At 41.4% G+C, this 17,691-nt stretch overlaps 1 protein-coding gene across 2 annotated transcripts in view; it reads right to left on the bottom strand.

The window, feature by feature from the left end:
* SDHC (succinate dehydrogenase complex subunit C) overlaps window positions 1-17,691 on the bottom strand; it is a 54,708-nt gene that overhangs the window by 3,739 nt on the left and 33,278 nt on the right. For both annotated transcript variants that reach the window (XM_053704726.1, XM_053704734.1), the window contains exon 4: window positions 12,341-12,402. In XM_053704726.1, coding sequence (XP_053560701.1) covers window positions 12,341-12,402 — 62 coding nt within the window. The remainder of the gene's footprint in view (window positions 1-12,340; window positions 12,403-17,691) is intronic.

Raw genomic sequence — 17,691 nt, 5'->3', positions numbered from 1 at the left:
TAAAAGGCTTAATATGGGCTATAAAACTGGTAAGACACTTTTATGGGCTAAATCGATTGCTTTATTTGGACATTTTATACATGTTTATGCTGATATTTCACACTTATAAACTTGGGGAACGTTTTTTAACGTCAGGCACTATGTTAGACACCTTTTCCAGTCAGGAAGGGCCTTCCCAGTTGTAGGCTGAGCCTCATTTTCGCGCCATTACTGCACAGTTGTTTTTGAGAGCATGACATGCAGATGCATGTGTGAGGACCTGAAAGTAGTTGGAAAACTTCCTAGAAGGCATTATTTGGTATCGTATTCCCCTCTGGGCTTGGTAAAGTCACAGCAAAGGCTGTAGCTGGGACTGTATAGGGGTTAAATCTGTAACCGGCTCCGGTTTCGTTATTTTAAGGGTTAAAGCTCTGAAAATTGGTGTGCAATACCTTTAATGCTTTAAGACACTGTGGTGAAATTTTGGTAAATTTTGAACAATTCCTTCATATTTTTTCACATATTCAGTAATAAAGTGTGCTCTGTTTAAAATTTAAAGAGACAGTAACGGTTTTGTTTTAAAACGGTTTTTGTGCTTTATTGACAAGTTTAAGCCTCTTTAACATGTCTGTGCCTTCAGATAAGCTATGTTCTATATGTATGAAAGTCAATGTGTCTCCCCCTTCAAAATTGTGTGATAATTGTGTCATAGCGTCCAAACAATGTAAAAACAGTACTGTCACAGATAATGAAGTTGCCCAAGATGATTCATCAGATGAAGGGAGTAGACATGGTTCTACATCATCTCCTTCTGTGTCTATACCAGTTTTGCCCACGCAGGAGGCCCCTAGTACTTCTAGCGCGCCAATGCTTATTACCATGCAACAATTGACGGCTGTAATGGATAACTCCATAGCAAATATTTTATCCAAAATGCCTGCATATCAGAGAAAGCGCGATTGCTCTGTTTTAAACACTGAAGAGCAGGAGGGCGCTGATGATAATTGTTCTGTCATACCCTCACACCAATCTGAAGGGGCCATGAGGGAGGTTTTGTCAGATGGGGAAATTTCAGATTCAGGAAAAATTTCTCAACAGGCTGAACCTGATGTTGTGACATTTAAATTTAAATTAGAGCACCTCCGCGCACTGCTTAAGGAGGTGTTATCTACTCTGGATGATTGTGACAATTTGGTCATTCCAGAAAAATTATGCAAGATGGACAAGTTCCTAGAGGTTCCGGTGCACCCCGACGCTTTTCCTATACCCAAGCGGGTGGCGGACATAGTGAATAAGGAGTGGGAGAAGCCCGGCATACCTTTTGTTCCCCCTCCTATATTTAAGAAATTATTTCCTATGGTCGACCCCAGAAAGGACTTATGGCAGACAGTCCCTAAGGTCGAGGGGGCAGTTTCTACTCTAAACAAGCGCACTACTATTCCTATCGAGGATAATTGTGCTTTCAAAGATCCTATGGATAAAAAATTGGAGGGTTTGCTTAAAAAGATTTTTGTACAGCAAGGTTACCTTCTACAACCCATTTCGTGCATTGTTCCTGTTACTACAGCAGCGTGGTTCTGGTTCGAGGAACTAGAAAAGTCGCTCAGTAGAGAGACTCCATATGAGGAGGTTATGGACAGAGTTCACGCACTTAAGTTGGCTAACTCTTTTATTTTAGATGCCGCTTTGCAATTAGCTAGATTAGCAGCGAAAAATTCAGGGTTTGCAATTGTGGCGCGCAGAGCGCTTTGGCTAAAATCTTGGTCAGCGGATGTATCATCCAAGACAAAATTGCTTAACATCCCCTTCAAGGGTAAAACTCTCTTTGGACCAGAATTGAAAGAGATTATCTCAGACATCACTGGGGGAAAGGGCCACGCCCTCCCACAAGATAGGCCTTTCAAGGCCAAGAATAAGTCTAATTTTCGTTCCTTTCGTAATTTCAGGAACGGACCGGCCTCTTAATTCTGCATCCTCTAAGCAAGAGGGTAATGCCTCACAGTCCAAACCAGCCTGGAAACCGATGCAAGGCTGGAACAAGGGTAAGCAGGCCAAGAAGCCTGCTACCGCTAACAAAACAGCATGAAGGAGTAGCCCCCGATCCGGGACCGGATCTAGTGGGGGGCAGACTCTCTCTCTTTGCTCAGGCAAGAGATGTTCAGGATCCCTGGGCGCTAGAAATAGTTTCTCAGGGTTATCTTCTGGAATTCAAGGAACTACCCCCAAGGGGAAGGTTCCACATGTCTCACTTATCCTCAAACCAAATAAAGAGACAGGAGTTCTTACATTGTGTAGAAGACCTGTTAAAGATGGGAGTGATACACCCAGTTCCAATGACGGAACAAGGAATGGGATTTTACTCAAATCTGTTCGTAGTTCCCAAAAAAGAGGGAACCTTCAGACCAATTCTGGATTTAAAGATCCTAAACAAATTTCTCAGGGTACCATCGTTCAAAATGGAAACCATTCGAACGATTCTACCCACTATCCAGGAAGGTCAATTTATGACTACCGTGGATCTAAAGGATGCGTACCTACATATTCCTATCCACAAAGAACATCATCAGTTCCTAAGGTTCGCCTTTCTGGACAAACATTACCAGTTTGTGGCCCTCCCATTCGGATTAGCCACTGCTCAAAGGATTTTCACAAAGGTACTCGGGTCCCTTCTAGCGGTTCTAAGACCGAGGGGCATTGCAGTAGTACCATACTTGGACGACATTCTAATACAAGCGTTGTCCCTTTCAAAAGCAAAGGCTCATACAGACATCGTTCTGGCCTTTCTCAGATCTCACGGATGGAAGGTGAACATAGAAAAAAGTTCTGTCTCCGTCGACAAGAGTTCCCTTCTTGGGAACAATAATGGATTCCTTAGAAATGAGGATTTTTCTGACAGATGTCAGGAAGTCAAAACTTCTAAGCGCTTGTCAAGTTCTTCATTCTGTTCCACGTCCTTCCATAGCTCAGTGCATGGAAGTAGTAGGGTTGATGGTTGCAGCAATGGACATAGTTCTTTTTGCGCGAATTCATCTAAGACCATTACAACTGTGCATGCTGAAACAGTGGAATGGGGACTATACAGACTTGTCTCCAGCGATTCAAGTAGATCAGAAGACCAGAGATTCACTCCGTTGGTGGCTAACCCTGGACCACCTATCCCAGGGAATGAGCTTCCGCAGACCAGAGTGGGTCATTGTCACGACCGACGCCAGTCTAGTGGGCTGGGGCGCGGTCTGGGAATCCCTGAAAGCTCAGGGACTATGGTCTCGGGAAGAGTCTCTTCTCCCGATAAACATTCTGTAACTAAGAGCGATATTCAATGCTCTCAGGGCTTGGCCTCAGCTTGCAAAGGCCAGATTCATAAGATTCCAATCAGACAACATGACGACTGTTGCGTATATCAATCATCAGGGGGGAACAAGGAGTTCCCTGGCGATGAAAGAAGTGACCAAAATAATACAATGGGCGGAGGATCACTCCTGCCATCTATCTGCGATCCACATCCCAGGTGTGGAAAACTGGGAAGCGGATTATCTGAGTCGTCAGACATTACATCCGGGGGAGTGGGAACTCCACCCGGAGATCTTTGCCCAGTTGACTCAATTATGGGGCATTCCAGACATGGATCTGATGGCGTCTCGTCAGAACTTCAAGGTTCCTTGCTACGGGTCCAGATCCAGGGATCCCAAGGCGACTCTAGTGGATGCACTAGTAGCGCCTTGGACCTTCAACCTAGCTTATGTGTTTCCACCGTTTCCTCTCATTCCCAGGCTGGTAGCCAGAATCAAACAGGAGAGGGCCTCGGTGATCTTGACAGCTCCTGCGTGGCCACGCAGGACTTGGTATGCAGACCTGGTGAATATGTCATCGGTTCCACCATGGAAGCTACCTTTGAGACAGGACCTTCTTGTTCAGGGTCCATTCGAACATCCAAATCTGGTCTCCCTCCAGCTGACGGCTTGGAGATTGAATGCTTGATTCTATCAAAGCGTGGGTTTTCAGATTCTGTGATAGATACTCTGGTTCAGGCCAGAAAACCGGTAACTAGAAAGATTTACCATAAAATATGGAAAAGATATATCTGCTGGTGTGAATCCAAGGGATTCCCATGGAATAAGATAAAAATTCCTAAGATTCTTTCCTTTCTGCAAGAAGGTTTGGATAAGGGATTATCTGCGAGTTCTCTAAAGGGACAGATTTCTGCTTTATCTGTCTTACTACACAAACGACTGGGAGCTATGCCAGATGTTCAAGCATTTGTTCAGGCTCTGGTTAGGATCAAGCCTGTTTACAGACCTTTGACTCCTCCCTGGAGTTTAAATCTAGTTCTTTCAGTTCTTCAAGGGGTTCCGTTTGAACCTCTACATTCCATAGATATTAAGTTGTTATCTTGGAAAGTTTTGTTTTTGGTTGCTATTTCTTCTGCTAGAAGAGTTTCAGAGTTATCTGCTCTGAAGTGTTCTCCGCCCTATCTGGTGTTCCATGCAGATAAGGTGGTTTTGCGTACTAAGCCTGGTTTTCTTCCAAAGGTTGTTTCTAACAAAAATATTAACGCAGGAGATAGTTGTACCTTCTTTGTGTCCGAATCCAGTTTCAAAGAAGGAACGTTTGTTACACAATTTGGACGTAGTCCGTGCTCTAAAATTCTATTTAGAAGCTACAAAATATTTCAGACAAACATCTTCTCTGTTTGTCGTCTATTCTGGTAAAAGGAGAGGTCAAAAGGCGACTTCTACCTCTCTTTCCTTTTGGCTTAAAAGCATCATCCGATTGGCTTACGAGACTGCCGGACGGCAGCCTTCTGAAAGAATCACAGCTCACTCCACTAGGGCTGTGGCTTCCACATGGGCCTTCAAGAACGAGGCTTCTGTTGATCAGATATGTAAGGCAGCGACTTGGTCTTCACTGCACACTTTTGCCAAATTTTACAAATTTGATACTTTTGCTTCTTCGGAGGCTATTTTTGGGAGAAAGGTTTTGCAAGCCGTGGTGCCTTCCGTTTAGGTAACCTGATTTGCTCCCTCCCTTCATCCGTGTCCTAAAGCTTTGGTATTGGTTCCCACAAGTAAGGATGACGCCGTGGACCGGACACACCAATGTTGGAGAAAACAGAATTTATGCTTACCTGATAAATTACTTTCTCCAATGGTGTGTCCGGTCCACGGCCCGCCCTGGTTTTTTAATCAGGTCTGATGAATTATTTTCTCTAACTACAGTCACCACGGTACCATATGGTTTCTCCTATTTTTTCCTCCTGTCCGTCGAATGACTGGGGTGGGCGGAGCCTAGGAGGGACTATATGGCCAGCTTTGCTGGGACTCTTTGCCATTTCCTGTTGGGGAAGAGATATTCCCACAAGTAAGGATGACGCCGTGGACCGGACACACCGTTGGAGAAAGTAATTTATCAGGTAAGCATAAATTCTGTTTTTTCCAGTTTTTGACTAGGAGCATTAAGAATTTGTCACTTGTGTATTGTGATTATATCCAGTTAAATGGACTTTGTAGCCAAAAAAAAATTTAATGGCAAAAAAAACAAACACACATTCCATAAATTCCCACACACACACACACAAATATCTGTGCAACAGAAATTTGTGTTTCACTTTTACTCTGATTCCAGCACCAAAATAAGCCAAATGCACATCCCTAGCATTTCATGTTTAACGTCCCTTTAAATACTCAGCATTCACAACAGCAAAAACAGATATAGCTGCATTTGATAATGTCTTAAGTAGGAGTATAACTCTCCCTCTACACAGGATACATTTAGGTCAAGTAATCTTTTTCTTGTGTGTATAACTATTATAAGTATTTTTTGCCATATTTAATAAAAAATTCCCTTTCTTTTGTAGGCGCAGATAATTTCCATACCATCTCTCTATTTTTCTGCTGTGTTTACAACATTGGTAATATATAATAATGTTTTTTTATTAAAGGGACAGTCAACACCAGAATTTTTGTTGTTTTAAAAGATAGATAATCCCATAATTACCAATTCCCCAGTTTTGCATAACCAACACAGTTATAATTATACACATTTTACCTCTGTAATTACCTTGTATCTAAGCCTCAGCAGACTGCCCCCTTATTTCAGTTCTTTTGATAGACTTGCATTTTAGCCAATCAGAGCTGGCTCCATGGTAAATTAACAAGCATGAGCTCAATGTTATCTATATGAATCACATGAACTAATGCCCTCTAGTGGTGAAAAACTATCAAAATGCATTTAGATTAGAGGCGGCCTTCAAAGTCTAATAAATTAGCATATAAACCTCCTAGGTTTAGCTTTCATTTAAGAATACCAAGAGAACAAAGCAAAATTGGTGATAAAAGTAAAATTGGAAAGTTGTTTAAAATTACATGCCCTATCTGAATCATTAAAGTTTTTTTGGATTTGACTATCCCTTTAAGTACAAGGTTCACCCTTCCAGTTTTTCCGTTTAAGACATGTACCTCAGTGACATTTTTAGATCTCCATGTTACTATTTAAAATGAAATGTTTGTCATAGGGCACATATGAAGACAGAGTTGAGTCTGTACATATCCATATGAAGAAAAAAAAAAAAAAAGTCTCACACTTGTCTATACACCCATGTAATTTTATTGCATTGTTCCTTCTAACATGTAGATTTAAAAAACATAATTTATGCTTACCTGATAAATTTATTTCTCTTGTGGTGTATCCAGTCCACGGATCATCCATTACTTGTGGGATATTCTCCTTCCCAACAGGAAGCTGCAAGAGGATCACGCACAGCAGAGCTGTCTATATAGATCCTCCCCTAACTGCCACTACCAGTCATTCGACCAAAGACAAGCAAGAGAAAGGAGAAACTATAGGGTGCAGTGGTGACTGTAGTTTAAAAATAAAAAAAACACCTGCCTTAAAATGACAGGGCGGGCCGTGGACTGGATACACCACAAGAGAAATAAACTTATCAGGTAAGCATAAATTATGTTTTCTCTTGTAAGGTGTATCCAGTCCACGGATAATCCATTACTTGTGGGATACCAATACCAAAGCTATAGGACACGGATGAAGGGAGGGACAAGGCAGGCGCTTAAACGGAAGGCACCACTGCCTGCAAGACCTTTCTCCCAAAAATAGCCTCTGAAGAAGCAAAAGTATCAAATTTATAGAACTTTGAATAAGTATGAAGCGAAGACCAAGTCGCCGCCTTACAAATCTGTTCAACAGAAGCCTCATTTTTAAAAGCCCATGTGGAAGCTACCGCTCTAGTAGAATGAGCTGTAATCCTTTCAGGAGGCTGCTGGCCAGCAGTCTCATAAGCTAAGCGTATTATACTCCTTAGCCAAAAAGAAAGAAAGGTTGCCAAAGCCTTTTGGCCTCTCCTCTGTCCAGAGTAGACAACAAACAATGCAGATGTTTGACGAAAATCTTTAGTAGCTTGTAAATAAAACTTTAAAGCACGAACCACGTCAAGATTGTGTAAAAGACGTTCCTTCTTTGAAGAAGGATTAGGACACAGTGACGGTACAATCTCCTGATTGATATTTTTATTAGATACCACCTTAGGTAAAAAACCAGGTTTGGTACGTAACACTACCTTATCTGCATGAAAAATGAGATAAGGGGAATCACATTGTAAAGCAGATAACTCCGAAACTCTTCGAGCAGAGGAGATAGCTACTAAAAACAGAACCTTCCAGGATAAGAGCTTAATATCTATGGAATGCAAAGGTTCAAACGGAACCCCTTGAAGAACCTTAAGAACTAAATTTAAACTCCAAGGCGGAGCAACAGGTTTAAACACAGGCTTGATTCCGACTAAAGCCTGACAAAACACCTGCACGTCTGGAACCTCAGCCAGACGTTTGTGCAAAAGAATAGACAGAGCAGAAATCTGTCCTTTTAAGGAACTAGCTGACAAACCCTTCTCCAATCCTTCTTGGAGAAAAGATAATATCCTAGGAATCCTGACTTTACTCCATGAGTAACCCTTGGATTCACACCAATGAAGATATTTACACCATATCTTATGATAGATTTTCCTGGTGACAGGCTTTAGCGCCTGTATTAAGGTATCAATGACCGACTCGGAGAAACCACGCTTTGATAAAATCAAGCGTTCAATCTCCAAGCAGTCAGCCGCAGAGAAATTAGATTTGGATGGTTGAAAGGACCCTGAAGTAGAAGGTCCTGCCTCAGCGGCAGAGTCCATGGTGGAAAGGATGACATGTCCACCAGATCTGCATACCAAGTCCTGCGTGGCCACGCAGGTGCTATCAAAATTACTGATGCTCTCTCCTGTTTGATCTTGGCAATCAGACGAGGGAGCAGAGGAAACGGTGGAAACACATAAGCCAGGTTGAAGGACCAAGGCGCTGCTAGACCATCTATCAGCGCTGCCTTGGGATCCCTGGACCTGGATCCGTAACAAGGAAGCTTGGCGTTCTGGCGAGACGCCATGAGATCCAGTTCTGGTTTGCCCCAACGTTGAATCAACTGTGCAAACACCTCCGGATGGAGCTCCCACTCCCCCGGATGAAAAGTCTGACGACTTAGAAAATCTGCCTTCCAGTTCTCTACTCCTGGGATATGGATAGCTGATAGATGGCAAGAGTGAATATCTGCCCATTGAATTATCTTTGAAACCTGAAGAGCATTGAATATCGTTCTTAGTTCCCGAATGTTTATTGGAAGGAGTGCCTCCTCCTGAGTCCACGACCCCTGAGCCTTCAGAGAGTTCCAGACTGCACCCCAGCCCAAAAGGCTGGCATCTGTTGTTATTATTGTCCAATCTGGCCTGCGGAAGGTCATAACTTTGGACAGATGGACCCGAGATAGCCACCAGAGAAGAGAATCCCTGGTCTCTTGATCCAGATTTAGTAGAGGGGACAAATCTGTGTAATCCCCATTCCACTGACTGAGCATGCAGAGTTGCAGCGGTCTGAGATGTAGGCGGGCAAACGGAACTATGTCCATTGCCGCTACCATTAAGCCGATTACTTCCATACACTGAGCCACCGAAGGGCGAGAAGTATAATAAAGAACACGGCAGGAATTTAGAAGTTTTGACAACCTGTCCTCTGTCAGGTAAATCCTCATTTCTACAGAATCTATCAGAGTTCCCAGGAAGGAAACTCTTGTGAGAGGGGATAGAGAACTCTTCTTTTTGTTCACCCAAGAGACCTCAGGAATGCCAGAACAATGTCCGTATGGGACTTGGCAATTTGGAAATTCAACGCCTGTATCAGAATGTCGTCTAAATAAGGGGCTACTGCTATGCCCCGTGGCCTTAGGACCGCCAGAAGTGACCCCAGAACCTTCGTAAAGATTCTTGGTGCCATAGCTAACCCAAAGGGAACAGCCACAAACTGGTAATGCCCGTCTAGGAAGGCGAACCTGAGAAACCGATGATGATCTTTGTGTATCGGAATGTGAAGATAAGCATCCTTTAAGTCCACGGTAGTCATGTATTGACCCTCCTGGATCATAGGTAGGATGGTTCGAATAGTCTCCATCTTGAAAGATGGGACCCTGAGAAATTTGTTTAGGATCTTGAGATCTAAGATTGGTCTGAAGGTTCCCTCTTTCTTGGGAACCACAAAGAGATTTGAATAGAAGCTTTGCCCCTGTTCCTCCTTTGGAACTGGGTGGATCACTCCCATAACTAGGAGGTCTTGGACACAATGTAAGAATGCCTCTCTCTTTATCTGGTCTGCAGATAATTGTGAGAGGTGAAATCTTCCTTTTGGGGAAGAAGCTTTGAAGTCCAGAAGATATCCCTGGCACACAATTTCCAACGCCCAGGGATCCTGGACATCTCTTGCCCAAGCCTGGGCGAAGAGAGAAAGTCTGCCCCCTACTAGATCCGTTACCGGATCGGGGGCTGATCTTTCATGCTGTCTTAGAGGCAGCAGCAGGCTTCTTGGCCTGCTTACCTTTGTTCCAGGCCTGGTTAGGTCTCCAGACCGGTTTGGACTGGGCAAACTTTCCCTCTTGTTTTGCATTAGAGGGAGTTGATGCCGCTCTTGTCTTAAAGTTTCGAAAGGCACGAAAATTAGTTTGTTTGGTCCTTAATTTATTAGATCTATCCTGAGGAAGGGCATGACCTTTTCCTCCAGTAATATCAGAAATGATCTCCTTCAGTCCAGGCCCGAATAGGGTCTGCCCCTTGAAGGGAATGTTGAGAAGCTTAGACTTTGAAGTAACGTCAGCTGACCAGGATTTAAGCCATAGCGCCCTACGCGCCTGTATAGCAAAACCTGAGTTCTTAGCTGTTAGTTTGGTTAAATGAACAAGGGCGTCAGAAACAAATGAATTGGCTAGCTTAAGCCTTTAAGCTTGTCAAGTATATCATCCAATGGGGTTTCTACCTGTAAGGCCTCTTCCAGAGACTCAAACCAGAAGGCCGCAGCAGCAGTGACCGGGGCAATGCATGCAAGAGGCTGGAGAATAAAACCTTGTTAAATAAACATTTTCTTAAGGTAACCCTCTAACTTTTTATCCATTGGATCTAGGAAAGCACAACTGTCCTCGACGGGAATAGTTGTACGCTTAGCTAGGGTAGAAACTGCTCCCTCCACCTTAGGGACCGTTTGCCATAAGTCCGTGTAGCGGCATCTATTGGAAACATTTTCTTAAAAATAGGAGGGGGAGAGAACGGTACACCTGGTCTATCCCATTCCTTAGTAATAATTTCTGAAAACCTTTTAGGTATTGGAAAAACATCAGTGTAAACAGGCACTGCATAGTGTTTATCCAATCTACACAATTTCTCTGGCACTATAATGGTGTCACAGTCATCCAGAGTAGCTAAAACCTCCCTGAGCAACACGCGGAGGTTGAAGCATCTTCCCTGAGTCAGAAAAATCCCCCACAGAAAGAAGCTCTCCTGCCTCAGCTTCTGCATATTGTGAGGGGATATCAGACATAGCTACTAAAGCGTCAGAGAGCTCTGTATTTTTTCTAGTTCCAGAGCTGTCTCGCTTTCCTTGTAACCCTGGTAGTTTGGACAATACCGCTGTAAGGGTATGATCCATAACTGCCGCCATGACTTGTAAAGTAAACGCCATGGGCGCGCTAGATGTACTTGGCGCCACTTGAGCGGGAGTCAAAGGTTCTGACACGTGGGGCGAGTTAGTCGGCATAATTTCCCCCTTGTCAATTTCCTCTGGTGATAAATCCTTTAAAGACAGAATATGATCTTTATAACTTAAAGTAAAATCAGTACATTTGATACACATTCTAAGAGGGGGTTCCACAATGGCTTCTAAACATAATGAACAAGGAGTTTCCTCTATGTCAGACATGTTTAAACAGACTAGCAATGAGACCAGCAAGCTTGGAAAACACTTTGATAACTGTAAACAAGCAAAAAATAAAAATGGTACTGTGCCTTTAAGAGAAACAAATTTTGTCAGAAATTGAAAAACAGTGATAAAAAGCAGTAAATCTTACGAAATTTTTACAGTGTGTATAATAGACTAACAGAGCATTGCACCCACTTGCAAATGGATGATTAACCCCTTAGTTTCAAAACCGGATCAAAAAAACGATAAACGTTTTTTAACAGTCACAACAAATTGTCACAGCTCTGCTGTGGCCCTACCTGCCCATACAACAACTTTTGAAGGCACAAAAACCTGTACTCACAGTGAGAGGGCCATAAAAAACTATCCCTAGGCAAAATCTAGCCAGCCATGTGGAAAAAACTGGGCCCCAATAAAGTTTTATCACCAATATGTAGAAAAAAACGTTTAAACACTTCCAGCAAACGTTATCTTATTTTCAGTAATGTGAGAAAGTAATAAGAATATTACCTTTTACAGCAAGCATGATACTAGTCGTTATTAAATCACTGTAATCAGGCTTACCTTACATAAATCCGGTATTAACAGCATTTTCTAGCATATTCTTTTCTCTAGAAAAATTTAAACTGCACATACCTCATAGCAGGAGACCCTGCACGCCATTCCCCCAGCTGAAGTTACCTCATCTCTTCAGTTATGTGTGAGAACAGCAATGGATCTTAGTTACAACCTGCTAAGATCATCAAAAACCACAGGCAGACTCTTCTTCAACTTTCTGCCTGAGGCTAAAACATTACAACTCTGGTACCATTTGAAAATAACAAACTTTTGATTGAAGATAAACTAAATAAACACCACATCTCTCTAGCTACTTCCTTTTTTGTCGAGAGCTGCAAGAGAATGACTGGGAGTGGCAGTTAGGGGAGGAGCTATATAGACAGCTCTGCTGTGGGTGATCCTCTTGCAGGTTCCTGTTGGGAAGGAGAATATCCCACAAAGTAATGGATGATCCGTGGACTGGATACACCTTACAAGAGAAATATATAGTCCATAGGTTTGCTATTTGCACTGTACATACTCACCAGCTGTCATTGCAACGCCAGTGCCTCGGTGTGTGATAGACAACATCATTGGCAAAGACCACCTATGAGGAACAGCAATGGGGAACAAGTTTCAGAAGTAAATACAATCTAGTAACAGATAATAGAACATCCTCAGGCCACAAATGTCACGATTCATATTTGCATAGACTTGGAGGTACATTGCCATTTTTATTTTTAATTGTTTATAAATAGATATACATGAAGAAGAAAAAAACCGTAAGGCGCTGGAATACCATATAATAGAGCAAAAGTAATTTAGAAAAGTAAAGATTATGAGGAGAGGTGAACTGATGAGTCACTACAAAAAAGTCAGTGTCTGAGATCCGTAACAATAAACCCCCAAAGAAACCACCAGTCCTCACAATCGTACCACTCATCTGGCTGAGGCTATGCTTGGACTTAGTTCTCAGCACGGCTTAGTAAATGCAGTAAAGTGCCTGCTGTGATTGCAGACCAGTAAATCTAGCTGCATAGGTAGCTTAAAGGGACAGTAAAGTCATAATTAGACATTCAGGATTTAGATAGAGAATTATTTTTTTTAACAACTTTCCAATTTACTTCTATTATTTAATTTGCTTCCTTCTCTTGTTATACTTTGCAGAAAGGTTTATCTAGGTGAGCTCAGGAGCAGCAAAGAACCTAGGTTCTAGATGCTGATTGGTGGCTGCATAAATATACTGACTGTCATTGGCTCACCCATTTGTTCAGTTAGAAACCAGTAGTGCATTGCTGCTCCTTCAACAAATTATATCAAAGAATTAAGCAAATTTGATAATAGAAGTAAACTGGAAAGTTGTGTAAAATTGTATGTTCTACCTAAAGCATGAAAGAACAATTTTGGTTTTATGCCCCTTTAAGGGCTCACAAATGAGACACGTGGCTCAGTTTTTAAGATAACACTGCGTGGGCATCCTGACTTCACACCTTTGTAAACACCTTGTAATTACAATACATTTCTGTTGTGTTGCTGACTACAAGGCTAGCTACAGTTATAGTATAAACTGCATTGTTTTGCAGTTGATAACAGTTAAATCCAATTAGGCATAGATATGTATCAGGGTTAGCCTTGAGAATTTAGTGTGCATTTTAAAAAAATCCTCTATTTCCAGAGCCAAACTACATGAAAAAGGAGGCAAAATAAACAGTTTATACAAATCTGGAGGCGTTTCTGTACCTTTAAATCCTTTTTTTTTTTTGGAGTCTCATATGCTATATTAAAAAGAGATAGATCCAGAAGGGTTCTAAAAGCCTTTTGAAGAGAAAAGAATACATTAACTACATTATTTTTTTATGCTTAGTAGCTTTCTTGGGGAGGTATCACTGTTCACATGCACCGGACTTGAAAGAGTCACAAGGATGAAAGCTTACAACCTCACCTTTAGGAAATAGCCTACTTTTATAGAGAGAGAGCTTAGCCAGTATTATCCCCCACTTACATGTCCCTAAAAAAAGGTAAACTGGATGAGATATTACAGAACCCCCACCCCGTTTGCAGATATTTCACATATGATGCAACACAGACGTTGTGTGTGTACAGTGTAACGTAAATTAAAAGTGTGTAACACCCTCCTTTTTATGATAGAGAAAGTGTATATGTTTAGGTAAAAAAAATAATCTTATTAGTCAATTGTTTAATACTTTTTTTTTATTATTTAAAACAAACTTGCTATACTGCAGAGTTTAATAGCATGTACAGAATGTATGTATACATACTAAAACTGCATACAAAGACTGTAAACCAGTAACAATAATGCATTGATAGATATACTGAATGATTCCATCCTATATGAACTTCTGTATGGAGACATCATAAAATAGATTTTCCCAAATTAAAGTAAGGTTTTTGCCCTTATTTAAATAGTTGTTTTTTTGTCCAGCAGATTCACACTGAAAGGGATACGTATTGTCCATCAAGCATAAACAAGATTAGTCTGTGATCTAGAAATAAAAGAATCTTTAATTTAATTGCACGAAAGGGACTTGGTTAGCACTGGATTCATCCGACAGTACTATGACCAGCAATGTTAGCACATTCTAAGCCTAGGCTCTGGTAAGAATTTAACAAGAATGTTGTGAGGGGGAGACAGAGTGTGCGCAATTCTCACCCTGTGTTCCCTAGATAGCAGAGCTATTCATGGTACCGTGGGGCTCTGGTATTTGTGCGGGAGGATGAACTGCAGGCCCTGGCAAGAAAGTGTAAGTAGAGAAAGATCACTGAGTAAATGGGGGGAAAAAGAGAGGAAGGTTGCTGAAAAGACTGCTTTATCTTGAATTGGGCAGTGAAAGCCCACTCTGTGTCTGCAGAAGGAGAGGAATTTTCATATCCCAGTCCTCACAAAAGAATAAAAACAGTGTTATAAGCACTGGGAAAACCGATTGTGTGAATCAGAAGATAATATTATTGCAATACATTGCTAGTATACAATTTATATATTAAAGGGACATAATGGTCAAAATTGAAAAAGTACACAAGTGCATTTAAAGTTTAATAAGTATTTTTGCAGTATACTTCCATTAGTAAGAATGCTTCTAGTAAATGTTATTACTGTTTTTAAGTGGCATACGCACATATGCTGTAAGGGCCTGTGCACCAGTATTCCAGCTCAGAGAGCTGCCGGTGGTGTGTATTGTGTCTGTGAAGACTTAATTTGTGTCATACTGCTGACTCTCTGAGACGGTTTGGTGTTTGAATACTGGTGCTAACATATTCCAAAAACGCTTTTATTCAAGTCTGAAATGCACTTGTGCATATTTCAATTTTGAACTCTATGTCCCTTTAAAAGAACAGCTTTTTATTTAAATTTTCTTCCACTCAATCTTAAAGAACATGAAACCCAATTTTAAACAATTTTCTAATTTACTCCTGATCAATTTGTAAGTAAACATTAATGCCATTTTTTTTTCAGTTTGAATAGTAAACAACAAAATTAATCTGTTTTCTACTTAAAAAGGACAGTAAAGTTAAACTTCCATGATTCACATACAGCATGTCATTTTAAACAACTTTCCAATTTATTTCTATTATCTAATTTACACCTTTTTATTTGTATACATTGTTGAAAAGCATACCTAGGTAGGCTGAGAAGCAGCAATGCACTACTGGGTCACTCTCTAACAATCCTCAGTTGGTGTCGGTGGGAGGGAAGGAGGGAGGTGGTTGGGTGGCCCAGTGGAGGAGGGGGATTCCCTACACTACAGAAAAGAAAAAAAAAATGGTTGGAGCGGTAGGGGGACACTACACAACAGAAAAAGGTGATCTTGAAGGGTAGGCCCTACCCTACAATAAAAAAAAAATGCTAGGTGCTTATTGTTGGCGGCACATAAATGCCTCGTCATTGGCTCGCTCAGTATATTCAACTGGCTCCCAGTAATGCATTGCTGCCCTTTGAAGAAAAAATGACAAAAGAAGTAAATTGGAATGTTGTTTAAAATTGCATGCTCTATCCAAAAGTTTAAATTTTAACTTTACTGTCCCTTTAAGTAGAAAACCTTGTTTTTGTTGTTGTTTACTATTCAAACTGAAACCAAAAATTAAATTAAAGGGGAAGTTGATCTTATAGGGAGAGGAAACCCCAATATTTTCTCATGATTTGGATAAAATATACAATTTTAAAACACATTTAAATTTACTTCTATTATCAAAATTTGCTTCATTCTTTTGTTATCCTTTGCTGAAGGAACAGCATTGAACTACTGGCAGCAAGATGAACACATCTAGTTAGCCAATCATAAGAGACAAATGTGTGCTGGCACCAATCAGCAGCTAGCTCCCACTAGTGTAGGATATGTGCATATTCATTTTCAACAAGGGATACCAAGAGAACGACGTACATTTGAAAATAGAAGTAAATTCAAAAGTGTCTTAAAATTACATACTCTGTCTAAATTAAGCAATTTTAATTTTGACTTTTCTATCCCTTTAAATACATTTTAGAAACGTGAAGCCCACCCACATTGCTGAAAAGCTCCACAATGACCACTGATACAGTCAACTAAGCTGTTATTCATCAGCAACATTAACCCCTTGAGCCAATTGGACAAATGTTCTAGGTCACACAGTACTTTGCCCAGCGCACTGTGTGAACGTAGTACCTACGTCTAACACAGAGGTGCATACTGCAGTCCCCACAGCTGGAAGCAAACAGCATCTGCCTTCATATGGTAAGGAAGAACCGATTGTGCAACCTTACAATATGAAGCCAGATCGCCGATTATCACACTGTGTCACTCTCTGTAACGATCCTCTGTTGGTGCCAGTGGGAGGCAAGGGTGGGATTCCCTACACTACAGGGGAAAAAAAAAGTTTGGCAAGGGAGAGGTGGGACCCTATGCTATGAAACAATATGGGCTGGCGGGGAAGGGTGGGCCCATACCCTACAGGAAAAAAGGAAATTTATTCTTACCTGATAAATTTATTTCTTTTACGATACGATGAGTCCACGGATTTCATCCTTACTTGTGAGATATCGCCTCCTGGTCAGCAGGAGGAGGCAAAGAGCACCACAGCAGAGCTGTATATATAGCTCCTCCCTTCCCTCCCCCTCCAGTCATTCGACCGAAGTTAGGAAGAGAAAGGAAAAGCCAAGGTGCAGAGGTGACTGAAGTTTAGCAACAAAAAAAAATAAAAAGACTTGTCTTACAAAAACAGGGTGGGCCATAAACTCATCGTATCGTAAAAGAAATACATTTATCAGGCAAGAATAAATTTCCTTTTCTTTTACAAGATCCGATGAGTCCACGGATTTCATCCTTACTTGTGGGATACAATACCAAAGCTATAGTACACGGATGAAACGGGAGGGACAAGACAGGGAACCTAAATGGAAGGCACCACTGCTTGAAGAACTTTCCTCCCAAAAACAGCCTCAGACAAGGCAAAAGTATCGAATTTGGAAAAAGTGTGAAGAGACGACCAAGTTGCAGCTTTGCAAATCTGTTCAACAGAAGCATTTTCAAATGCCCAGGAGGAAGTCGCAGCCCTAGTGGAATGAGCCGTAATTCGTTCAGGGGGCTGCTGTCCAGCAGTCTCATATGCAAAACGGATGATACTCTTCAGCCAAAAGGAAAGAGAGACAGCCGTAGCTTTCTAGCCCCTACGTTTCCCAGAAAAAAATCAACAAACAAGGAAGATGATTGACGAAAATCCTTAGTCGCCTGTAAGTATAACTTCAAGGCAAGTTTGGTACGTAACACCACCTTATTGGAATGGAAAATAAGATAAAGAAAATCACACTGTAACGCCGAAAGCTCAGAAACTCTGTGAGCAGAAGCAATAGCAACCAAAAATAAAACTTTCCAAGATAACAACTTAATACCTATGGAATGCATAG

This window comes from Bombina bombina, chromosome 1, assembly GCF_027579735.1.
Source record: "Bombina bombina isolate aBomBom1 chromosome 1, aBomBom1.pri, whole genome shotgun sequence".
NCBI lineage: Eukaryota > Metazoa > Chordata > Amphibia > Anura > Bombinatoridae > Bombina > Bombina bombina.
This window is presented reverse-complemented; position numbering and strand designations above follow the sequence as displayed.